At 40.6% G+C, this 18227-nt stretch overlaps 1 protein-coding gene across 3 annotated transcripts in view; it reads left to right on the top strand.

Moving 5' to 3' along the window:
• LOC119732019 overlaps nucleotides 1-18227 on the top strand; it is a 103099-nt gene that overhangs the window by 64094 nt on the left and 20778 nt on the right. For all 3 annotated transcript variants that reach the window (XM_038205385.1, XM_038205386.1, XM_038205384.1), the window contains exon 7: nucleotides 12181-12347. In XM_038205385.1, coding sequence (XP_038061313.1) covers nucleotides 12181-12347 — 167 coding nt within the window. The remainder of the gene's footprint in view (nucleotides 1-12180; nucleotides 12348-18227) is intronic.

Raw genomic sequence — 18227 nt, 5'->3', positions numbered from 1 at the left:
AAAGTCCTCCCCACAGAGTGGATGCTCCACCCTACAGTGGTACAGGGCATCTTTTTAACACTCGACAAGCCCCACATAGACCTATTCGCCTCAGCCCGGAACAAGCAGCTCCCAGTGTATTGCAGCCGGGTTCCCGACCCACAAGCTTGGGCAATGGATGCTCTTTCACTGAGTTGGGGAAACATGTTTGCTTACGCGTTCCCCCCAATCTCCCTCTTACCACGGGTGATAGCAAAAGTGGAGACGAAACAGTGCAAGCTTTTACTGATCGCCCCCTTTTGGCCAAGACAACCATGGTTTGAAAGGATCACCCGCCTACTGATACACCCTCCAATCCTGTTGCCACAGCGGACCGACCTCCTGAGTCAACCCGGGTCAGGGTTTCTTCACCCAAACCCAGAGAAACTCCACCTAACCTGCTGGCCTTTGTCGAATCTTCCCTCCGAACAGCAGGCCTTTCGGCAAACGCTGCAACCCTGGCAGCCAAGGGCCGAAGGGAGTCCACACGTCGAACATACAATGGCAGAGTACAACATTATCTTAGATGGTGCAGAAGCTGTTGATCCCTGCTCTGCACCTTTAACCGCCATTGGGGACTTTCTAATGGCGCTCTTCTCGCAAGATCTGTCCGTTACAACTATTAGGGGTTATCGCTCGGCGATTGCTACCATCCATAAGGGATTTCCGGATGGTTCCACTGTTTCGACTAGTAATGCACTATCTCAACTTCTCAAGGGCATGTTTATCGAGCGGCCCCCGCATCGCCATCTGGTGCCCTCTTGGGATCTGGGTAAGGTCCTGCAAGTGTTAGCCAAGCCTCCATTTTAGCCACTTTCCGGGGCTTCCCTGATGAACCTGACTGTGAAGACAGTTTTTCTTCTAGCTGCGGCCACAGCCAGAAGGCGAAGTGAGCTCCATGCTCTTACAATTGCTGATGGACACATCAGATGGGAGCCACATGGTGTCCGACTGATACCTAGCCAAGGTTTCCTGACCAAAAAACAGTCAGCCTCATTTCCCCCCCCCCCCCTCCCGGACATCTTCGTTCCGCAGATAAAGACTGTCTCGGCAGTTGTGGAGGACAAGTTTTGGTGCCCTGTTCGGGCGCTTAAATGGTACCTTGCTCGCCCTAAAACTCTCCGAGGTTCCATTTGCCGGCTGTTTATTACAACTACATCACCTCACAGATCAGCCACCCGGGATACTATTTCTCGTTGGGTGGTTAGGGCCATTCAAACGTCTATCTCAGACTGGCCAACTAAATCAACGGGGCCGGTACATGCCCATGAAACTCGGGCTACTGCAACGTCTTGGGCCTTTCTCAAAGGGGTTCCCATGCACGAGATATTGCAAGCAGCAGCCTGGAAGACAGCTTCCACTTTTGTCTCATGCTACCTCAAAGATGTCTTGCAGACTGAGGGGCAGATGGGCCGTGTGGTCATCACAACTTCGATGCCCTCGACTTACGAGAAAGACCATGATGATGGGGTAGACCCGACCGGCCAAGGGAGACGCCGGAGTGATGGGACGATCCCTATCAGACAGTAACCCCCTTCTTTTTCGGTGAGTTACCATGTCACTTACATTGTATTCGCATATCAGTTTACATGTACAGGTTTCTAATGGTGTGCACGATGGGCCGATACTTTCGGTGTTTTTTCACTGCTATTTTGAGGTTCCTATGAAAATCTCGCCTATACCCTCCTCCTTTCAGTGCTAATCTATGCATATGTAGGAATTAGCAGGTAAGAGAGGGCCCGAAGTGGACTACCCCAAATCTGAAGGGATTTGGTAGTCCACGAGGGGCCGATACTTACCTGCTAATTCTCCCTCCCTCCTACCCTAACGTTAGGCATGGGATTTCCTGTTTTTACGCTTTCAGAAAAGAGGACGATATGCCACTTGGTATCATGGGTATCGGGTATTGGCCCAGAGGGCGCTGTGGTAGACGTAAAATCTAGCAGGTTTGGCCTGCGGCCTATAAGGAATAATGCATATGTAGGAATTAGCAGGTAAGTATCGGCCCCTCGTAGACTACCAAATCTCTTCAGATTTGGGGTATTTGCCCTTAAACCATCAAGCCCCCTATTTTTGTTCTTGTTTTAAATTAATTGGCATAAATGTAAGTTTAATTATACAGGGTCATTCCACGAAGTTGGGTACACAATCAATGCATCAGTGACAGTGGTCCAGTGAAAACAAAGTGCTGTTATTTCTTTTTTGACAAATTAATCACATTTTTTATCGATCCTGATTTATTGAGGATGAATGGGCGAACAAAAAAACAAAAAAATTTGGGACCTCCAATTGGTCGAAACCCAAACTACGTCACCAAAATATCATGGTATCCATGTTTATTTTAAGAATATTTTGTGACATGAAACATACTCGGTCTTCAATGTACGATTCTGTGTTCCCAAGAGTATATTTTAAATAATGTTTTGCAAATAAAGTTGAACCAATATACCGTTTACGATTCCCTGATTGTTATTTATTCCATGCGTCTTGCATTTCTGGAGTATCGATCACGGAAGTCTCGGCGCACATCGTAACATTTCGTGTCAGCAATGTTACGAGGTGAGACCGAAATTTACCAACATATTGTAAAATGTCAGTGTCATTTAAAAGACCCAAATAACGATTTCCACGAGAAACAGTAGCATTCCATTCGTATCCAACCAGAAATCATGAAAAAACTACACGATTTTTTAAAAACAACCGTGGTTATTCACTGGGAGTTGACTTCGCATCCACTAAAAAATGTGACGATGTGATAATTAAATGCAATCGCGCGTGCGCCCTCTATCGATTTTCTGGATGAACGTCTTGCGATCAAAGTACCCGGATGCAACCCTTGCTTTGTTGCAAGAAGAAACCCGCGTGCTTTCGGCAACTTTTCCATCGTGGGTGCCAATAGTTTTGGCGTCATTTTGTTGCGGTGTGATGTCAGTTACGAAGTATACCACATTCGGGGAGGACACAAGGGTTAGATTACAGATTTACCAACACGGTGCCTGGTAATCCCGAAGAAATACTCCCTGTGTATGCTGAAACATGAATAACATCTCAAACAATTGTTGCAGTATAGTTGACGCGCTAAAACCTGCACTTTAGCTACGGAATGGATACGAAACAAAATGGTAACCACGTGACGATGTGATATTCCATTTCCGTGATTTGGCATAAAAACATGCTCATGCACGGTCAAATACTCCAGGTTCTGCATGGAAAGACCTGATTGTTTTTTTTTTTTAACATGGAAGAGGCTGAGCTTTCACAAATGACGCTAAATATGTGTCCCGAAACCCTAACTGAAATTGCACATCGTAATGAAAATGTCACGACGTGGTTTCCTTGTGACGGTGTGGTACGATTATGTGTTTTGGCCTGTGCTTTTGCCTGCGTTGGATGGTCAACGTCTGATCTATTAAAAATGGGGTCCTTTTCATTTATCTGTTTGAAGGGGGTTCGAAAGTTGGTGATTTTTACTGAAGTTAGTCTAAAATAAGAGGGGAAGTGTCAAATTTGATTGGTCATAGGCCAGGATACCGCCAGACCATTCCATTCTCATAATGGGGGTGGAGCATCATGTGATTTTCTTTTTCTGGTTTGAATTAAGATATTTCAACATTTTTTTCAGACAAAAGAAACAAAACACATAAGAATAAATAGAACAAAACTAAAAAAAAACTTCCCCTAAGAAATAAATTCATAATTTGCTTTGATTTAGGCTTCAGCATGTTCAGTAAATTCATCCATTTGGGAATGGTATATATCCATAGAACAATGCATCCAACAACACTGTTATGTAATGGGTACTAGAGGGTGGGAATGGAGTGGGGAAGGGGAGGGTGGAGTGGGGAAGGGGAGGGTGGGGACGGGATACGGGAAGGATGGGGACGGCAAAATGGTTTAGGCATCACATCTTGAGATGTAATCAGAACATTCGATAATTTGGCATCCATGTTACATGTGAAACCCAACCCTGTCCAATATGGGAGTCTCAAAGCTAAACTCTCTCACATCTTTAGGTGATGTTTCAAATTTGTTCATTTTTAATTAATATACCGGTAAACGAAGTTTTACTCATTTTTTATGAGTAAGTTTAAAGTTTATTACCTGATTAAGACTGAATTGTTTGTGATGGACTTATGATGGACTTGTGATGGACTCGACTACAACACTGTTATTTAATGGGTACTAGAAGGGTGGGAATGGAGTGGGGGAGGGTGGGGTGGGGTAGAGGAGGGTGGGGACGGGATACGGGAAGGATGGGGATGGCAAAATGGTTTAGGCATCACATCTTGAGATGTAATCAGAACGTTCGATAATTTGGCATCCATGTTACATGTGAAACCAACCCTGTCCAATATGTAATGGGTACTAGAAGGGTGGGAATGGAGTGGGGGAGGGTGTGGGGCGGGGTAGGGGAGGGTGGGGACGGGATACGGGAAGGATGGGGACGGCAAAATGGTTTAGGCATCACATCTTGAGATGTAATCAGAACGTTCGATAATTTGGCATCCATGTTACATGTGAAACCCAACCCTGACCAATATGGGAGTCTCAAAGCTAAACTCTCTCACATCTTTAGCTGTTGTTTTAAATTTGTTCATTTTTAATTAATATAAATGAAGTTTTACTCATTTTTTATCAAGTTTAAAGTTTATTACCTTATAATCCATATATCGGTTTCACGTGTAACAGGACACCAATATGTTGGTGTCATTGTTACATGTGAAACCACAAAACAATTTTGCATGGATACTGTCTTGTGTAAAAGAAATGGTAACATGGCAAAATAAGTTGAATGTGGGTTTGCTTCCTTGTGTTTTACACATGTTTGGTGTAGACAAACATTTTTGGAACAGACAATACAAGAAAAAATGTGTATGAAGGGCCAAATTTATATAATTTGCCCATTTCATGTGAATGAACACAGCTGATTTCAATAATCTCATAACGATTAGCCAAAAAATGTATGAATTTAATTAATGTACTTATCAAGCCCTTTTAAATACATTCTATACTTGGAGCATATCAATTCTATAAAATAACAATGGGAAAGGTGATTCCTCATGTTTGGTGTCCATGTTACCTGTGAAACTTGCTTTGCATCTGTTAATAAACAACACTGTTAAAAAAAAAACGTTTGACAAGATGTCTCAAAATGGTTTATTATTTTAGACACTACATATATGTCAGCACCTAAAAAAGTTATTTTAGTGCTCTTCACATTATTTTGAAAAACTCACCCTCATGTCACACATTCTGTACCCAACTTTGTGGAATTACCCATATTACATGTAGATGTAAAGGAAATACATCATCATGTCAATACTGTCTTTGATTAAAACTTTCTTAAAGTTGCTTTTTCCAATGCACTTCAAAAATTACAATTCTATACTGCCCTTTGGCAGATATAGAATTCCATGGAATACGATCGCGCATGCTCAAAGCCAGTATCGAACCCTCTGATGCAGACCAGACGTGGGGGAACAAAATTGGGCACAGAAGTGCCAGGAATTTAACGGTATTTTGCTGTAAAATTGAAAAAATCCCTACTCGCCAATGGTGAAAGGTGATATGGATAAAAGTGCGGCCAATGGCGCACAAAAACAAGACACGACAAAAACAGGAAAAGACAATGTCATTCCCAGGTCGAGCACGAGAAATGTGGCCAAAAAGAATACGCATCTAGCTACATGTAAAAAAGTGGTGGCAAGTGGGGCATCAAAAATGAGTCCCAGCAACACTGAAATATGGGCAACTTTGAGCCAGCTGGCCAAAACTATGAAAGATTTGACAAAACAAGCTAAAGACATTGAAACAAGTTCAACAAGAAATGGAGAATGAACGTTGTGGTCAAAGTGCATGAGTATCCCTAACGTAAACAACATGGATGACAGCGGTAAAGATACGGACAGCACCACGAGCAATGTGGATCCAGTTGTTAGCAAGTTCGATGAATATCTTGCAGAGTTTATGACTCCAAAAGAAGATACATGTGATGTGAAGCTGTGTCTGCCTCCCTAGCCAATGGGGTAAACATAATGGTTCAGAAAGTCATGGATTATGAAGGTTTTGTAAGAAATCAATGGAGATCAAGCGCCCTGAGAATTGCGCGGAACTTCGCAGCCAAGTTGAGACTGACGAACTTGTACACAAGTTACTGAAAGGTCAGACCAAATAGTTTGATGAGAGAATGAAAATCATTCAGACTGTGGTCGCCAAAGTGGGCTGCTGCCTCACGAAAATAGTTGATGACATCCAAACAAAGAAAACGACAATGCTGTTCTCAGTGTTAATGTCGCAAATGAGTTGACCATGGTATGCATGAAAGGACTTGCGATGCTGGGCCACATATTTCATAACATTTTCCTACACCGCCGAGAGCTGCAGAAGCCAGAATTGGCTTGGCGTTATGAGAACCTTTTCTCATCTGATGGAGAGCACAATTGCCTACTTATATGGCAGAAACCAGAATGTGGAAAAAATGATAAAAGACATTGGAGAATCTCACAAGACAGTTAACCAGCTATGCCCAGGTAAATCTGCTTTTTACAGCCAGAGGAGCCTATGGATACCCCCATTACAGAGGAGGGTATCTTCCACATGGACAATACCAGGGTCCCGGACCCATGCAAATAGGGGCAAAGGTAGTCGCCCGACTGGTGCTTCATACCCATACCCTCCATGGGGTGCTTATTGTGGAAGACAATCTGGAGGGTGGCAGGGTCGTAATACACATCCAGTCTCATCTCTTGCACCTTCAAAAGGTGAGGTAGGCTCAAATGTTGGAATTTCCAACCTGGTTATTGTAGCATTGATAGAATCGGAGCACAAATCCACTCCATTTTGTTCTGGTAGATTGACCAAATCTATTCACAAATGGAGAAACACTACTTCAGATAGAAAAATTTTGCAGACAGTTGCGGGTTGCAGAATTGAATTTACAGATGGTGATCCACCTGTTCAGCATGTTCAGTACAGTACGCCAATATCCAAATTTAACCAGCAATAGAGTTCAGTTGTAGATGAGGAAATCCAGAACTTAATCCCAAAAAAAAAAGGTTTTGGAAAAGGCTGTTACAGAGAATGGTGAATTTGTGTCGAGCGTTATTTCTTAGTATCTAAGAAAAATGGCTCCCATAGACTTATTCTGAACCCGAAGCAATTCAACTACCATGTTGAGTAAACACCATTTTAAGATGGAGACATTTGATATGGCACTAAAGTTGGTTTCTGAAGGGTGCTTCTTGGCATCAATAGATTTAAAAGATGCGTACTATTGTGTTCCAGTGCACTAAGATATTAGGAAATTTCCTCGATTCTTTTGGAGAGATTCCTTGTTTCAATTCACCTGTCTGCCAAATGGGCTTTCATGTGCGCCATGAAAGTATACAAAACTGACAGGAGAAGGAACAGGGCTAACGGCTCACCAAGAAACCGCACCGGGTTATTAGCTACCCTCCTGCACTCTCAACTGAAGGCTCATACAGTGAAGATGAGGACATGAATGAGGATCTGTAACTATCCTGACTACTAGTTAAAACAATCAAGGTTCAAATCATCGAGATATCAGGGGACTTTGGATTTAAGGAGGACATTCAACAGTAAAGATGGTGTTCAGATGGGGAAAAAACAGATACTGGACATGATTCAGCCATCCCAGTCTCATGCAAATTTTAGCATTTGTATCCATTTAAAGGTCCAAAAAGTGTTAACATTTTTAGTTAACAGAAAAATGTTTCAGGTTACTCAAGCTGCTTTTTGAAAGCAAAGTGTGACCCATGTGAGACCCCCGTCACTCTTATTTGGAATCAGCAGGAATCAAGCAGAACCAGCCGGAATGAAAACAAAAATCAAAATTCGTGCCACATTCAGGAGGGAATTTCAAATTGACCAAGCTTTGTAAGAATGCCGTTCGAATACTTGGAATGCGTTTCGAACCCGTCTCAAATGATTCTTGCGCATTCCGGGTGTATTAGCTCTCGAATGCAGCTCGAATGTAGTTGGAACACAGTAGGAATACTTAGAATGCTGTTAGAATGCTGTCAGAATAATTAGAATGCACTTCGATTGCTGCCCGAATACCGCTCGAAGTCTGGTTGGATGCCTCAAATGCTGTACGAATTCACCTCGAATGCAGTCAGGACGCTCCCGGAATGGCCACTGAATATGGTTGGAATGTCCAAGAATTCAAACAGAGATGCATTCGAGGTGCATTCCGGCTCATTCGAGGCGCATTCGGGACATCCTGGCAGGATTTGAAGTGACTTGGCCTTTCGATTCTCCCTCGAATTCAATCAGAATGTTTCGAATGCTGTTTGAATGCCGTAAGAATATTTAGAATGCAGTCAGAGTGCAGTTAGAATACACTTCGATTGCCGTTCGATATTTCTCCACTTCGAATGCACCTCGAAAGTTTTGAGCATGAGCAAAACATTCGGGCCGGCCACAAGAATGGGCCCGAATATTTGGAATGCACTCAGAATGCAGTCAGAAGTTTTAAAATGCACTTCGAACATCCAGGAATATACAAAGAATTTTCATTCCGACGACATTCCGGCTCATTCCACCTCCAGTGTGATTAGGGTCTGAGATATATTCACTTGAAAAATTATACTTAAAGTTTGAATAATGGTGCACTTCAATCAGAGGACAATGGATATGACCATTATTATTCATTGCGGCTTGCAAACACATGAGTTTTTGCCCATGTGACAATGATTTTACCGACAAAGCCAAGTTATTGGTGGGTGGTCACACCCCACCCTCAACCCCAAGCAATGCCCCCGGGGTGGGGGAAGGGGGGCTGTGAAAAGGAAGTCTATGTAATTTCTAAAGTGTTCACTTGCATATTATTTATTTACATTTGTTTCGTTATGCAACATACAAATTCAAATTTCGGTGGCACAGGGGGAGTGGGCGGGGCCTAGCCAGGTGTGGGGGGAGTACACGACCTACTCTTCATCCACTGGTCTAAAAATGATACACAGTCTGATTCTGTTTGTGAAAATGTGCCAGGTTCATGAACAATACCAATTATACAAGTTATTACTCAAAACAAAGGAAAACACTGAAAATACACTTTTTAAGGTTTTTGTGAAATTTACCATGTTTGGAGCGCTACTGCACAAAGGATATATACAATAACCCAAACTTGAACCAATATCTGAACTAACCGTAGCCGAAGGGAAATTATTCTGAGTGCCCTGGCAAGTGCCATTTTGGAGGGATAAAAATGGGGTAAAAATGCAATTTTGCTGGTTGTAAAATTATGCTGTATTAGGGCCTAAAAATAATATAAAGGAGATTTTTTAGAAGTGTTTCTATTTTTTTCTTGTAAGGGTAAGGCTGATACTTTGTCATAATATAGTTACTTTTGTGACATTACCCGGTACTTCGCAGATTGGCTGGATGACCTTCGAAAATAACGCAAAAAAAAGAATTTTTGCATCCTCAAAATTTCCCAAAAATTGCCAAAACCCATAATGGCCCGTAACCATGGCAACGGGCAAAATATTTTTTGAGCGTGAACACTTATATGAAGTATTTACACGAAATGACTCTTAACGCATTTGCCTAGCAGACGACGCGCAAGTAGATTTGATAGAATAGCAGACTACATGATGAGCGCGCAACATTTTTGGGGGCTAAGCATAAAAAATACGCTTACGTTAAGCCTATTCTTTTTCTGCTATAGTAAGCAGAAAAATGTGCTTACCGGTAAACAGCTTTATGAAATTGGGCCCTGTACTCGAGTTCAAAGCATACCCAATTGATAGGGGTCTTTGTAATTACATTGTTTTGGCCGAATACATAGAGGGACCAATACTCTAAGAAAGGAAGAATCAATATTGTTCATTAGCTATATGAAACCTCATAAGCGTGTAACAGCACAACAATCAGTAATTGGGTCAAAACATCTATGACAAAGGCGGGGATCGATGTTTCTACATACAAGCCCACAGTGTCCGATCAGCATCCTCATCTAAGGCAATCACATCAGGTGGATGCCTTGAGCAGATCCTCAAAGCTGCAGGTTGGAGTAGTGCGAAGACTTCCGCTATTGTACTACAACAAAACGATAAACACCCATAGCACCATGCTGCTACCACAAGTTAAATCTTTCCCGTACACCAGTATGGCTGTACATGTCTGACTGATCAAACAGTTTCGCAGCGTAAAAGTTGTTGCATTGGACACAATTAATGTTTGCCCTTTTACTTCGGTAGAGGTTTTGCCATGTTTGGCAGTTTTATTGAATGTTAAACAGACTGTTCTGTTGAAGTACAGTTTCTTTTGTGAAGCTTTTAAGACCGTTATCGAATACATTGCAGTTGTAACAATTCTGTCCATACATAACAATGGAGCAAAGTTTTGTCTTGACCTTCTGGTCAAGAAATAAATTGTTTGAAATTCAATTGCAGTTGCATATTGGTTGTGTTATTATACTTGTAGATAAACATATGTAAATATATTGCCTGAATGCTCTTTGGTGGTAGGATAACATTGGACAGATCCAGTTGCTTTAAAATCTCATGGAATTCCATATCCGCCAGAGGGCAGTATAGAATTGAAGAGTTGAACGAGACTTACCTTGGGAAGTTGATGTTTAACTGTAGTTCTATACTGCTCTCAGGATGGATTTCAGGAATTACATCCTCGCCCTCCTACCATTTTGCATACTTGTTTCAGGATTTGGCCTAGTCATTGCCACTTTTGCCATGGGTAGTTTTACTGGAACTGACATGTAGTTTTCTTTAAAGTCTGGTTTTGCGCATGCGCAATCGTATCCCATGTATTGCCTAAAATCCGTCCAGAGAGCAGTATTGAACTACAGTAGGAACAGAATTATTGTCTGGCAGCCAATAGTTCAGAATTACTACGTAATGATTCAATGACTAAACAAGGGCCGATTATTTCCGGTTGATGTCTCATTCAAAAGTGAATAAGGCCCCCCAAAAAATAATCGGTCTCTGGTCAGACCGAAGTTCGAGAATTGATGCGGCGACGCATTTTTTTTTGTTTTTGGGGTGCCTTTTTGTTTTTTCAAGCTTGAATTGTACAGACAAGGTGGGTACTATTTTGCTTTTTTGTGTCCTCACTATACATTGGTGTCCTCCATAATTTTCCTTGGTGCCCTTTATCATTTGCCTTGGTGCAATTTCCCCATTCCTTGGTGCTCCTTGGTACAAAAATTTGAGTAGGTGCGGCAATAGAGGGCGCTGTTGTTGCTTCCGTGTTAATTTGAAGAAAAAAAAAGGTTGACGCGCATGATTAAAATCGACATGCGCGCTGACCAGAGACCGAATATTTTTTTTTTTTGGCCTACCTTTTGTATTTCTAGAAAAATTACAATTGAAAAAATTGCAGTGGACAACCTAACTCCCTAGGGGTGTGCAAAATTATATTGAAATTGGAGGATTCAGGACTGTTAGGGCTAATGGTTGCAATGTGATTTTTTTCGTAAAATATTATACAAAAATGATGTAATCTAAAAACAGGATGAAGCACCCCTCTACAAAATTAACGGATCCGTCCACAGAATGAGAATTTGATGAAAGTCACAAATTGAAAATGTTGGATTTTTTACGGTAGGTACTTGTCACTTTGTTGCTAAAAATTATTACGATTTCATAAGTTTGGTCAAGCAAAAAGGACCTAATCAGCAATTATTGCCCCGAAGCAAATTTTTAGTGCTCAGGGCATGCTCGGACAGGATGGAACTTGTCAGGAAAACACATGCGGGAAATTTGATCATCATAGTTCGCCGGAGATAGGGGCCGGGATAGGTAACATGTAGCACTTTACGATGTTCATTTCTCAACGTCATAAACTCAAATTATTAAGGTATTTTGTTTGCACGACAAAAATGAGATTCCTCCTTCAACTTGTGTTGTACAATAGCATGTGGAAATTGCGTATGACTATATGTGGTACACACATGTTTGTACGAACCGACGAATGGCCTATAAAGTTATACTTTTCATTGTAGGCCTATACATTATGTATGCACTTCCAAACCTGAACCGAACCAAGGTTCTGAGAAAAAAATTCGAACCGCAACCAAACAGAACAGAACTTTGAGGATCAGTTGCAGCGTAAGCCCCCTGATTTGTCATCACATCAGTAAGATAAAATGTAACTCTTCCTTTTGATAATTGACTTTAGGAGGCCATGCAGTAACAAACAGAAAGAAGAAGAAACGAAGACAAGGATACCTGAGAACAAGTACTAAATCAAACAGTGGAGTAGACGCAATTGCTGCACAAGATTTGGAGGCAGAAGTGTGTGACTCATATGAATGCTGCAAACCTACAGATAAGACTGTTGATTGGGTGAGTAGTAATGAGAATTAACCACAATGCATTGGAATGTCGCTATATACAAACATCCCGGAATCCACAGAAAATGTTCGTACTTTCAATCGTTCATTATAGTGATTTTGAGCCGCTGGTATTTGAAATAGTGTCTTCATTTAAAAAGCGCCCTCTTGAGTCGTCACAAAACTTCTGTAACAATTTTTTTTCTTTCTGTGTATTCCATTGGGGAAATAACGGCCACCTGTAACTCTTCAGCATTGGCTGTTTGACATTTGAGAATTAATTTAAAATGGCCGGAATAGTTTACGAATATTGAATGTTTCGAGTGGTGTAGTAAAACTAGCCTCCTGAGGTGAATGGTCCATGAATCACCGAGGGAGGCTAGTTTTACTTCACCACGAGATAAAGCATTCAATACTTGTTTTATACACTTCACCCACAGATTCTGCTTGATTTTGATATTTTAAATCATTTAAATTCGAACACAGTTGAAATAAATTTCAATTTCAACACAAAATTGGTGGAAAATGTATTTCTCTCTTCCAAACTACCCCTTCACGAAATGTTTGAACCCAAGTCTGCGGCGCACTCTCTTTGGAACAATACGCGCTGCGCGCAACGCACAACGTGCACACCAGCATCCATTTGCACACAAATACCGCGCCGTGGAAATAGTACTTTGGTTGCTAATGGTATAGTACTTTGGTTGCTACGGGTATAGTACTTTTGACCGTGCACAGAAAGATAGCAAAATTAGAAAGTAACATGTGACTCGCTCTCGGCCAATCAAGACACAGAATCTGTGGGTGAGGTGTTATAATGTTAAATATAACCATAGATTTTGTTTAATCTGTTGACGTTTTTGTAACAACGATGTTCCGTACATTTTGTACACAAAACCTGGAACCAATGATGATGTTTGGTATAGGGACGTTCCACTGTAACTGCATATAACGTATTCTGCTGAACTGAGACTCATGCCTTCTAAAGCAAATGAAGCTTCAGGTCTGTGCACGATGCATGTGCTGCTGTAGGGCAGGTGTCGGCCTTTGTAAATTTAGTTTCAGGTCATACGTCAACCAACTGCAGTAGAAATTATTTTGTGACCTGCTCAGATTGAATGAAATTTTATTAACATACACCTGTGAGTTTTTAGCTGTCACAACTCACTCAGCAAAACATGACCCCCCCCCCCTGAAAAATATGGTGCCCCCCCCCCCCCCCACTTTTTTGTTTTATTTACTGCTTTTAGGCTAAATCAAATTAGGTTTTGCCCTGCACCGACGTTTAAACACTGTATACTCAGTGTGTTACCTCCCGAGTGAAAGTTGGAAAAAATCACCCGAGTGTTTTTTTTCCAACTTTCACTCAGGAGGTAACACACTGAGTATACAGTGTTTAAACGTCGGTGCAGGGCAAAACCTAGTCTGGTTCCCAGACCTGACAATTATTCCCAACGCTCACGTCTTAAATTGTAGGTCAGGCAGCCTCCGTGGCTAAAAATAAACATGACGACATTAATGGCCTTTCAAAGCGCGGCTTCGTTTCCGATTTCGCTTTATCACTTGTAGCTTTTAATGTTCTGATCAAATCTTTAAATAAATCACTTGCTTCGTAATATCATACAGTTATGATAATACAGTTTGATGTTTTTGTAATAACATTGAGTAATGTTGATCTGGAATCTTCAAAATTACGGAACCAAATAGCACTGTTAGCAGGCGGAGCCGAATGAAGACCGAGTTTTGGAAAATCTCGGTAACGGTCGTCAAATTCAAAATTGTACATGACGCAGCAAAAAGTTCGCCCGTACGATCCGAGTATATTTGATGCACAAAATCGTCGTTGAATTTCAAGTTTTCTAAATGAAAACAATGAATATTAATTATCAACTCATTTACAATAAAATTAATAAGCAATTAGCAGTTAATTAAACCTATATTATGTACTCGGAAATACTCGGGCGCTATCCGATTGTCGACGAAACGACTTCGGCAAACTTCGGAAGTTTTCGGAAAAAGGAGGAATTCCTCCCGTTTTAGTCACGTGACGTAAATTGTAATTCATTGTATTACCGGAGGCTACCTGACCTAAGATTCATCAGGAATAGTCGGAATCTTTTGGTCTGGGAACCAGACTAGGCAAAACCTAATTTGATTTATATCACCCCGACGCAAAATTCAATGCTTTGAGGCTGTTGTGTCTTTTTTGAGTGGTCGGGCACAACCCGACCACTCTCTGGAATTGTTCTCATAAATCTTCTTTGTTTGGGTCTTTCTTTCTTTTCTTTTTTTCGGACAATAATTCTCCGCAGGTTTCCTCCTTAACGGTATATGATATGAACTGGTATTTTTCAATATATATCGACCCTCATCCTAAGTGGTTCATATTACTCTGACGTCACGATGACGTCATTGGGTGTCAAATTATAAGCGATCTTTGGTCAAAATATGACAATTTTCCGTCAATTATAACTCATGAACAAAATGACCGATCACGTTCATATATTGAGATCTGATGGACAATACCTTGATAAACATTTTTGATTTTAAAGTCAAAGTCGCTTGACCTTTCCTTCCGGGGCTACCGGAAGGTCAAATTTAGGTGAATTCAAAATGAAGAAGTTAGCTTGAAATCAAAACAAAGCAAAATTTCTTCCGAACGGTTTATGGTATGATCATAAAACATATTGTGAACTTGTACCATGGTACGAAAATGTTATAAATTTTGTTACATTATCATGACGTCATCAGGTATCAAATTACTAGCGATTTAAGGGCAAATTTTGACAAAATTGTTTGCGCTATATCTTTTGAATCAAATAGAGTATCGTGTTCGTTTTTCAAGATGTTGTAGACTATGCCGTGAGAAACATTTCGTGTACCCACACATAAAACCGCTTGACCTTCACTTCCGGTGTTACCGGAAGTGCAATAAAAACGTCATATAACTCAAAAGTGGGAGCTTTTTACTACACACATATAAATTATGAAAGTGTTCAGTGAGGAATGTTAGACGCAAAAAACAGTGTGATGACGTCATAATTCGAAAGGGCGCCCCCTAGCGGCACACAAAATAGTGTTTGCTTTTTTAAATTTGAAAACGATAGGCTCAAATTTTACCAAATCGCCCCTTGATATTCTTTGATAAGCCACAGATACTTTGGCAAGGTTCCAAATTCATGACGTCATCGGACCGGAGGTTACTTCTATGAGAATTTGAAACCGATAATATTTTAAATTTAATTCTATCATTTGATTCATGTTATATATATCTTCGTAGCCCAAATAACGATGTCCCTTACAATGTTCTCGTTTTGCTTCCAAATACTGTGACGTCATCAAACCGGACGTCAGGTGTTATGAATACATTCAATTATATGTTCCATAATTCCATACGTTATTTAGTTTCACAATGAACATTTATCCTTTCTGAACTAAATCGGTATCCACTTCCCCGCGTTTTTGAATAATGACATCATCAAGCCAGAAATAACTTGTATGAGTACAGAGAATGTTTACTAAAATTAATCACACCGTTAAAGATGCATTTTTTGAAACAAAATAATTGATTGAACTGGAAAGGATTTACTTCTTGATTCTTTCTTCTTACATAAACATATTCATAACTCAACTCGGCAGTGTTTAATGAACAGATTGCCTGCCCGACCACTCTGCGTTTGTAACAACAAACGTGAACCTCTAGTTTTTTCTTCATTTTTGAAGGCCTGCATCTCAAAACTGCAATAAGGCATCTGCCTGAAAATGGGATATGAGGTGAATGGTAACCAATTTGCATGATTCTGCTGTCAAAAGTACACTAATTACGTTTTCTGCTTGAAATACAGGTCTTCTTCATAAAAACCATTTTTTTTATGGTAATGAGGCTATTTTTGGGGGACTTAAAACAAATGGGTTGTCATATACACACCATGCAAATATCTTACCCCTTTAAAAGGTTGGGCCAAACCACTTCATGTTAGGTGTGGCCATTGTCTGAAAATAGGGTAAGAGTGAAAAATGTCAAAAAAGTGCCCTTCTCCAGAGGGTCGTTTTACCATATTGGCCATTACCTACCCACACAAACGTGTGTTCACCGTCGATCTTGGATGTCATATTGTCCCTCTTTTGTTTGTACTCTAACTTTTTAGGAAGACTCCCACAGGTTTTGTACACGACCCCAATCGCGGACGTACGCTGGGAAACGTGGACGATATTGTTCTCTTTTGTTCTCTGGTATTTTTCGTCCACGGTTGTAAAGATGAACACGTACAGCTGAAACTGTACAGTTACATGCACATGAACTGTTACATGTGCATGTTTGTTCAAAAAATCCTCAAATTAAAGAGATGAAATTCTATCAACTGACGGATCATGTCAGATAGTCTAGCGAGTTTACTTGTTAACGGCAAATACAATTATGCCAGTCGACAGGGTGGATCCTGAATTGCCTTTTGGAGGGCACCTGATCCCTTGGATTCTAGCGATCACTCGATAGAATCCCGATTAGTTTAGGGTTCTAAAGTTTAGGATTCTACCTTGTCTTGTCGATATTCACCTTGAGAACATATGAGATTTCAAAGCAGGATGTTTTATGAGCTACAGAGAAAGAGAAACTTGTATTCACACCGGTTCATATTTATTCCATGTATCATTAGTTGCAATAATTTTCTTCTTTACGCCTGCTAAATGTATTTTATAATATTTCTTGTCCAGTGGTTCTGTTAAATTGTTATTTATCAGACCACTCCATTAATCTCTGGTGCTTATTATGTGGTGTAAATTACTTACAAATATATGTAACAACAACCGTTTGTTACATTGATTCCATACAATTACTTTAACCATCAAGGTTGTGTTTTTTTTATACTAAACTGTAGGTTAAACATGCTCATTGAACACATATATGCAAAGAATTCCTTACAAGTGAAGTACACCATGGGCGAAGAGCCAGTTGCTAGGGTTGACTATTGCCAACCCCATAATAGTCACCCCCATACTAGTCACTGTGTGGTTTGAATACCGACACGTAAAGTCCAGCATTTGACAAAAGTTCTTTAGTCCATTTGATGGTTGTTTCACTTGTGTTTCAGTTCAGACCACCTCAAATTAAATATAGAGAAGTTTTGGATGTCGGTATCTCTTAAGATATTACTGAACCCACAATAAACTAGAAACAAAATTGTACATCTAAAAAGACAAACGCAATCCGAGCCATTGCGATTTTTGTTGCTTGGTGAGAAAGTGTGGGTTCTACGTGCCTCGTGAAATCATAAAATAACAATGCACACTTGAAAGTGTATGCTCTGACTCAAGCCATTAAGGCCTATTAAAAACCAAAGATCGTATGATCTTTTTTTCAAAACCCTAGCTGTTCTTGGCTGAACTGTGACGTCACGTAAAATACGTAAAATACCTTAATAAGGGAATAAATGTGTGCTCCGGAGGTTTTTAACAGAGTGATAAATACCGACCGAGCACATATTTATTCCCATTCATAAATACCTTATCCGTAAAAAAATATCAAATAATTCGTTCAAAAATCCCGATTTTGTTCAACAAGTTCACTTCATGCTTTTTAAAACATCCCTCTAGCAAAATAATGGAGTGTTCAGCTGGCGAGTAAGATGTAAACAACCCTTTTATGGAGATTGACGCGCGCGTAACATGTTCTGCGCGATGTCGCGCAGAACGCACCTGGGGCGTTGCGTTTTGAATTTAGAACTATAAAATTCTGACTCGCTTGTAGTGTTGCGCATGCCTACGTGAGGATTGTGAACGTTCAACCAATGAAACGGTAAGAGGCACTGGATTTTTAGGAGTCCACATTTTATTGTGACACTGGAAAAGTGTTTAAGACCAGCTAGCCATGTCTTTATCATCCGTTTAAGACCGG

This window comes from Patiria miniata, unplaced genomic scaffold (assembly GCF_015706575.1).
Source record: "Patiria miniata isolate m_02_andy unplaced genomic scaffold, ASM1570657v1 HiC_scaffold_24, whole genome shotgun sequence".
NCBI classification, from domain to species: Eukaryota; Metazoa; Echinodermata; class Asteroidea; order Valvatida; family Asterinidae; genus Patiria; species Patiria miniata.
This window is presented reverse-complemented; position numbering and strand designations above follow the sequence as displayed.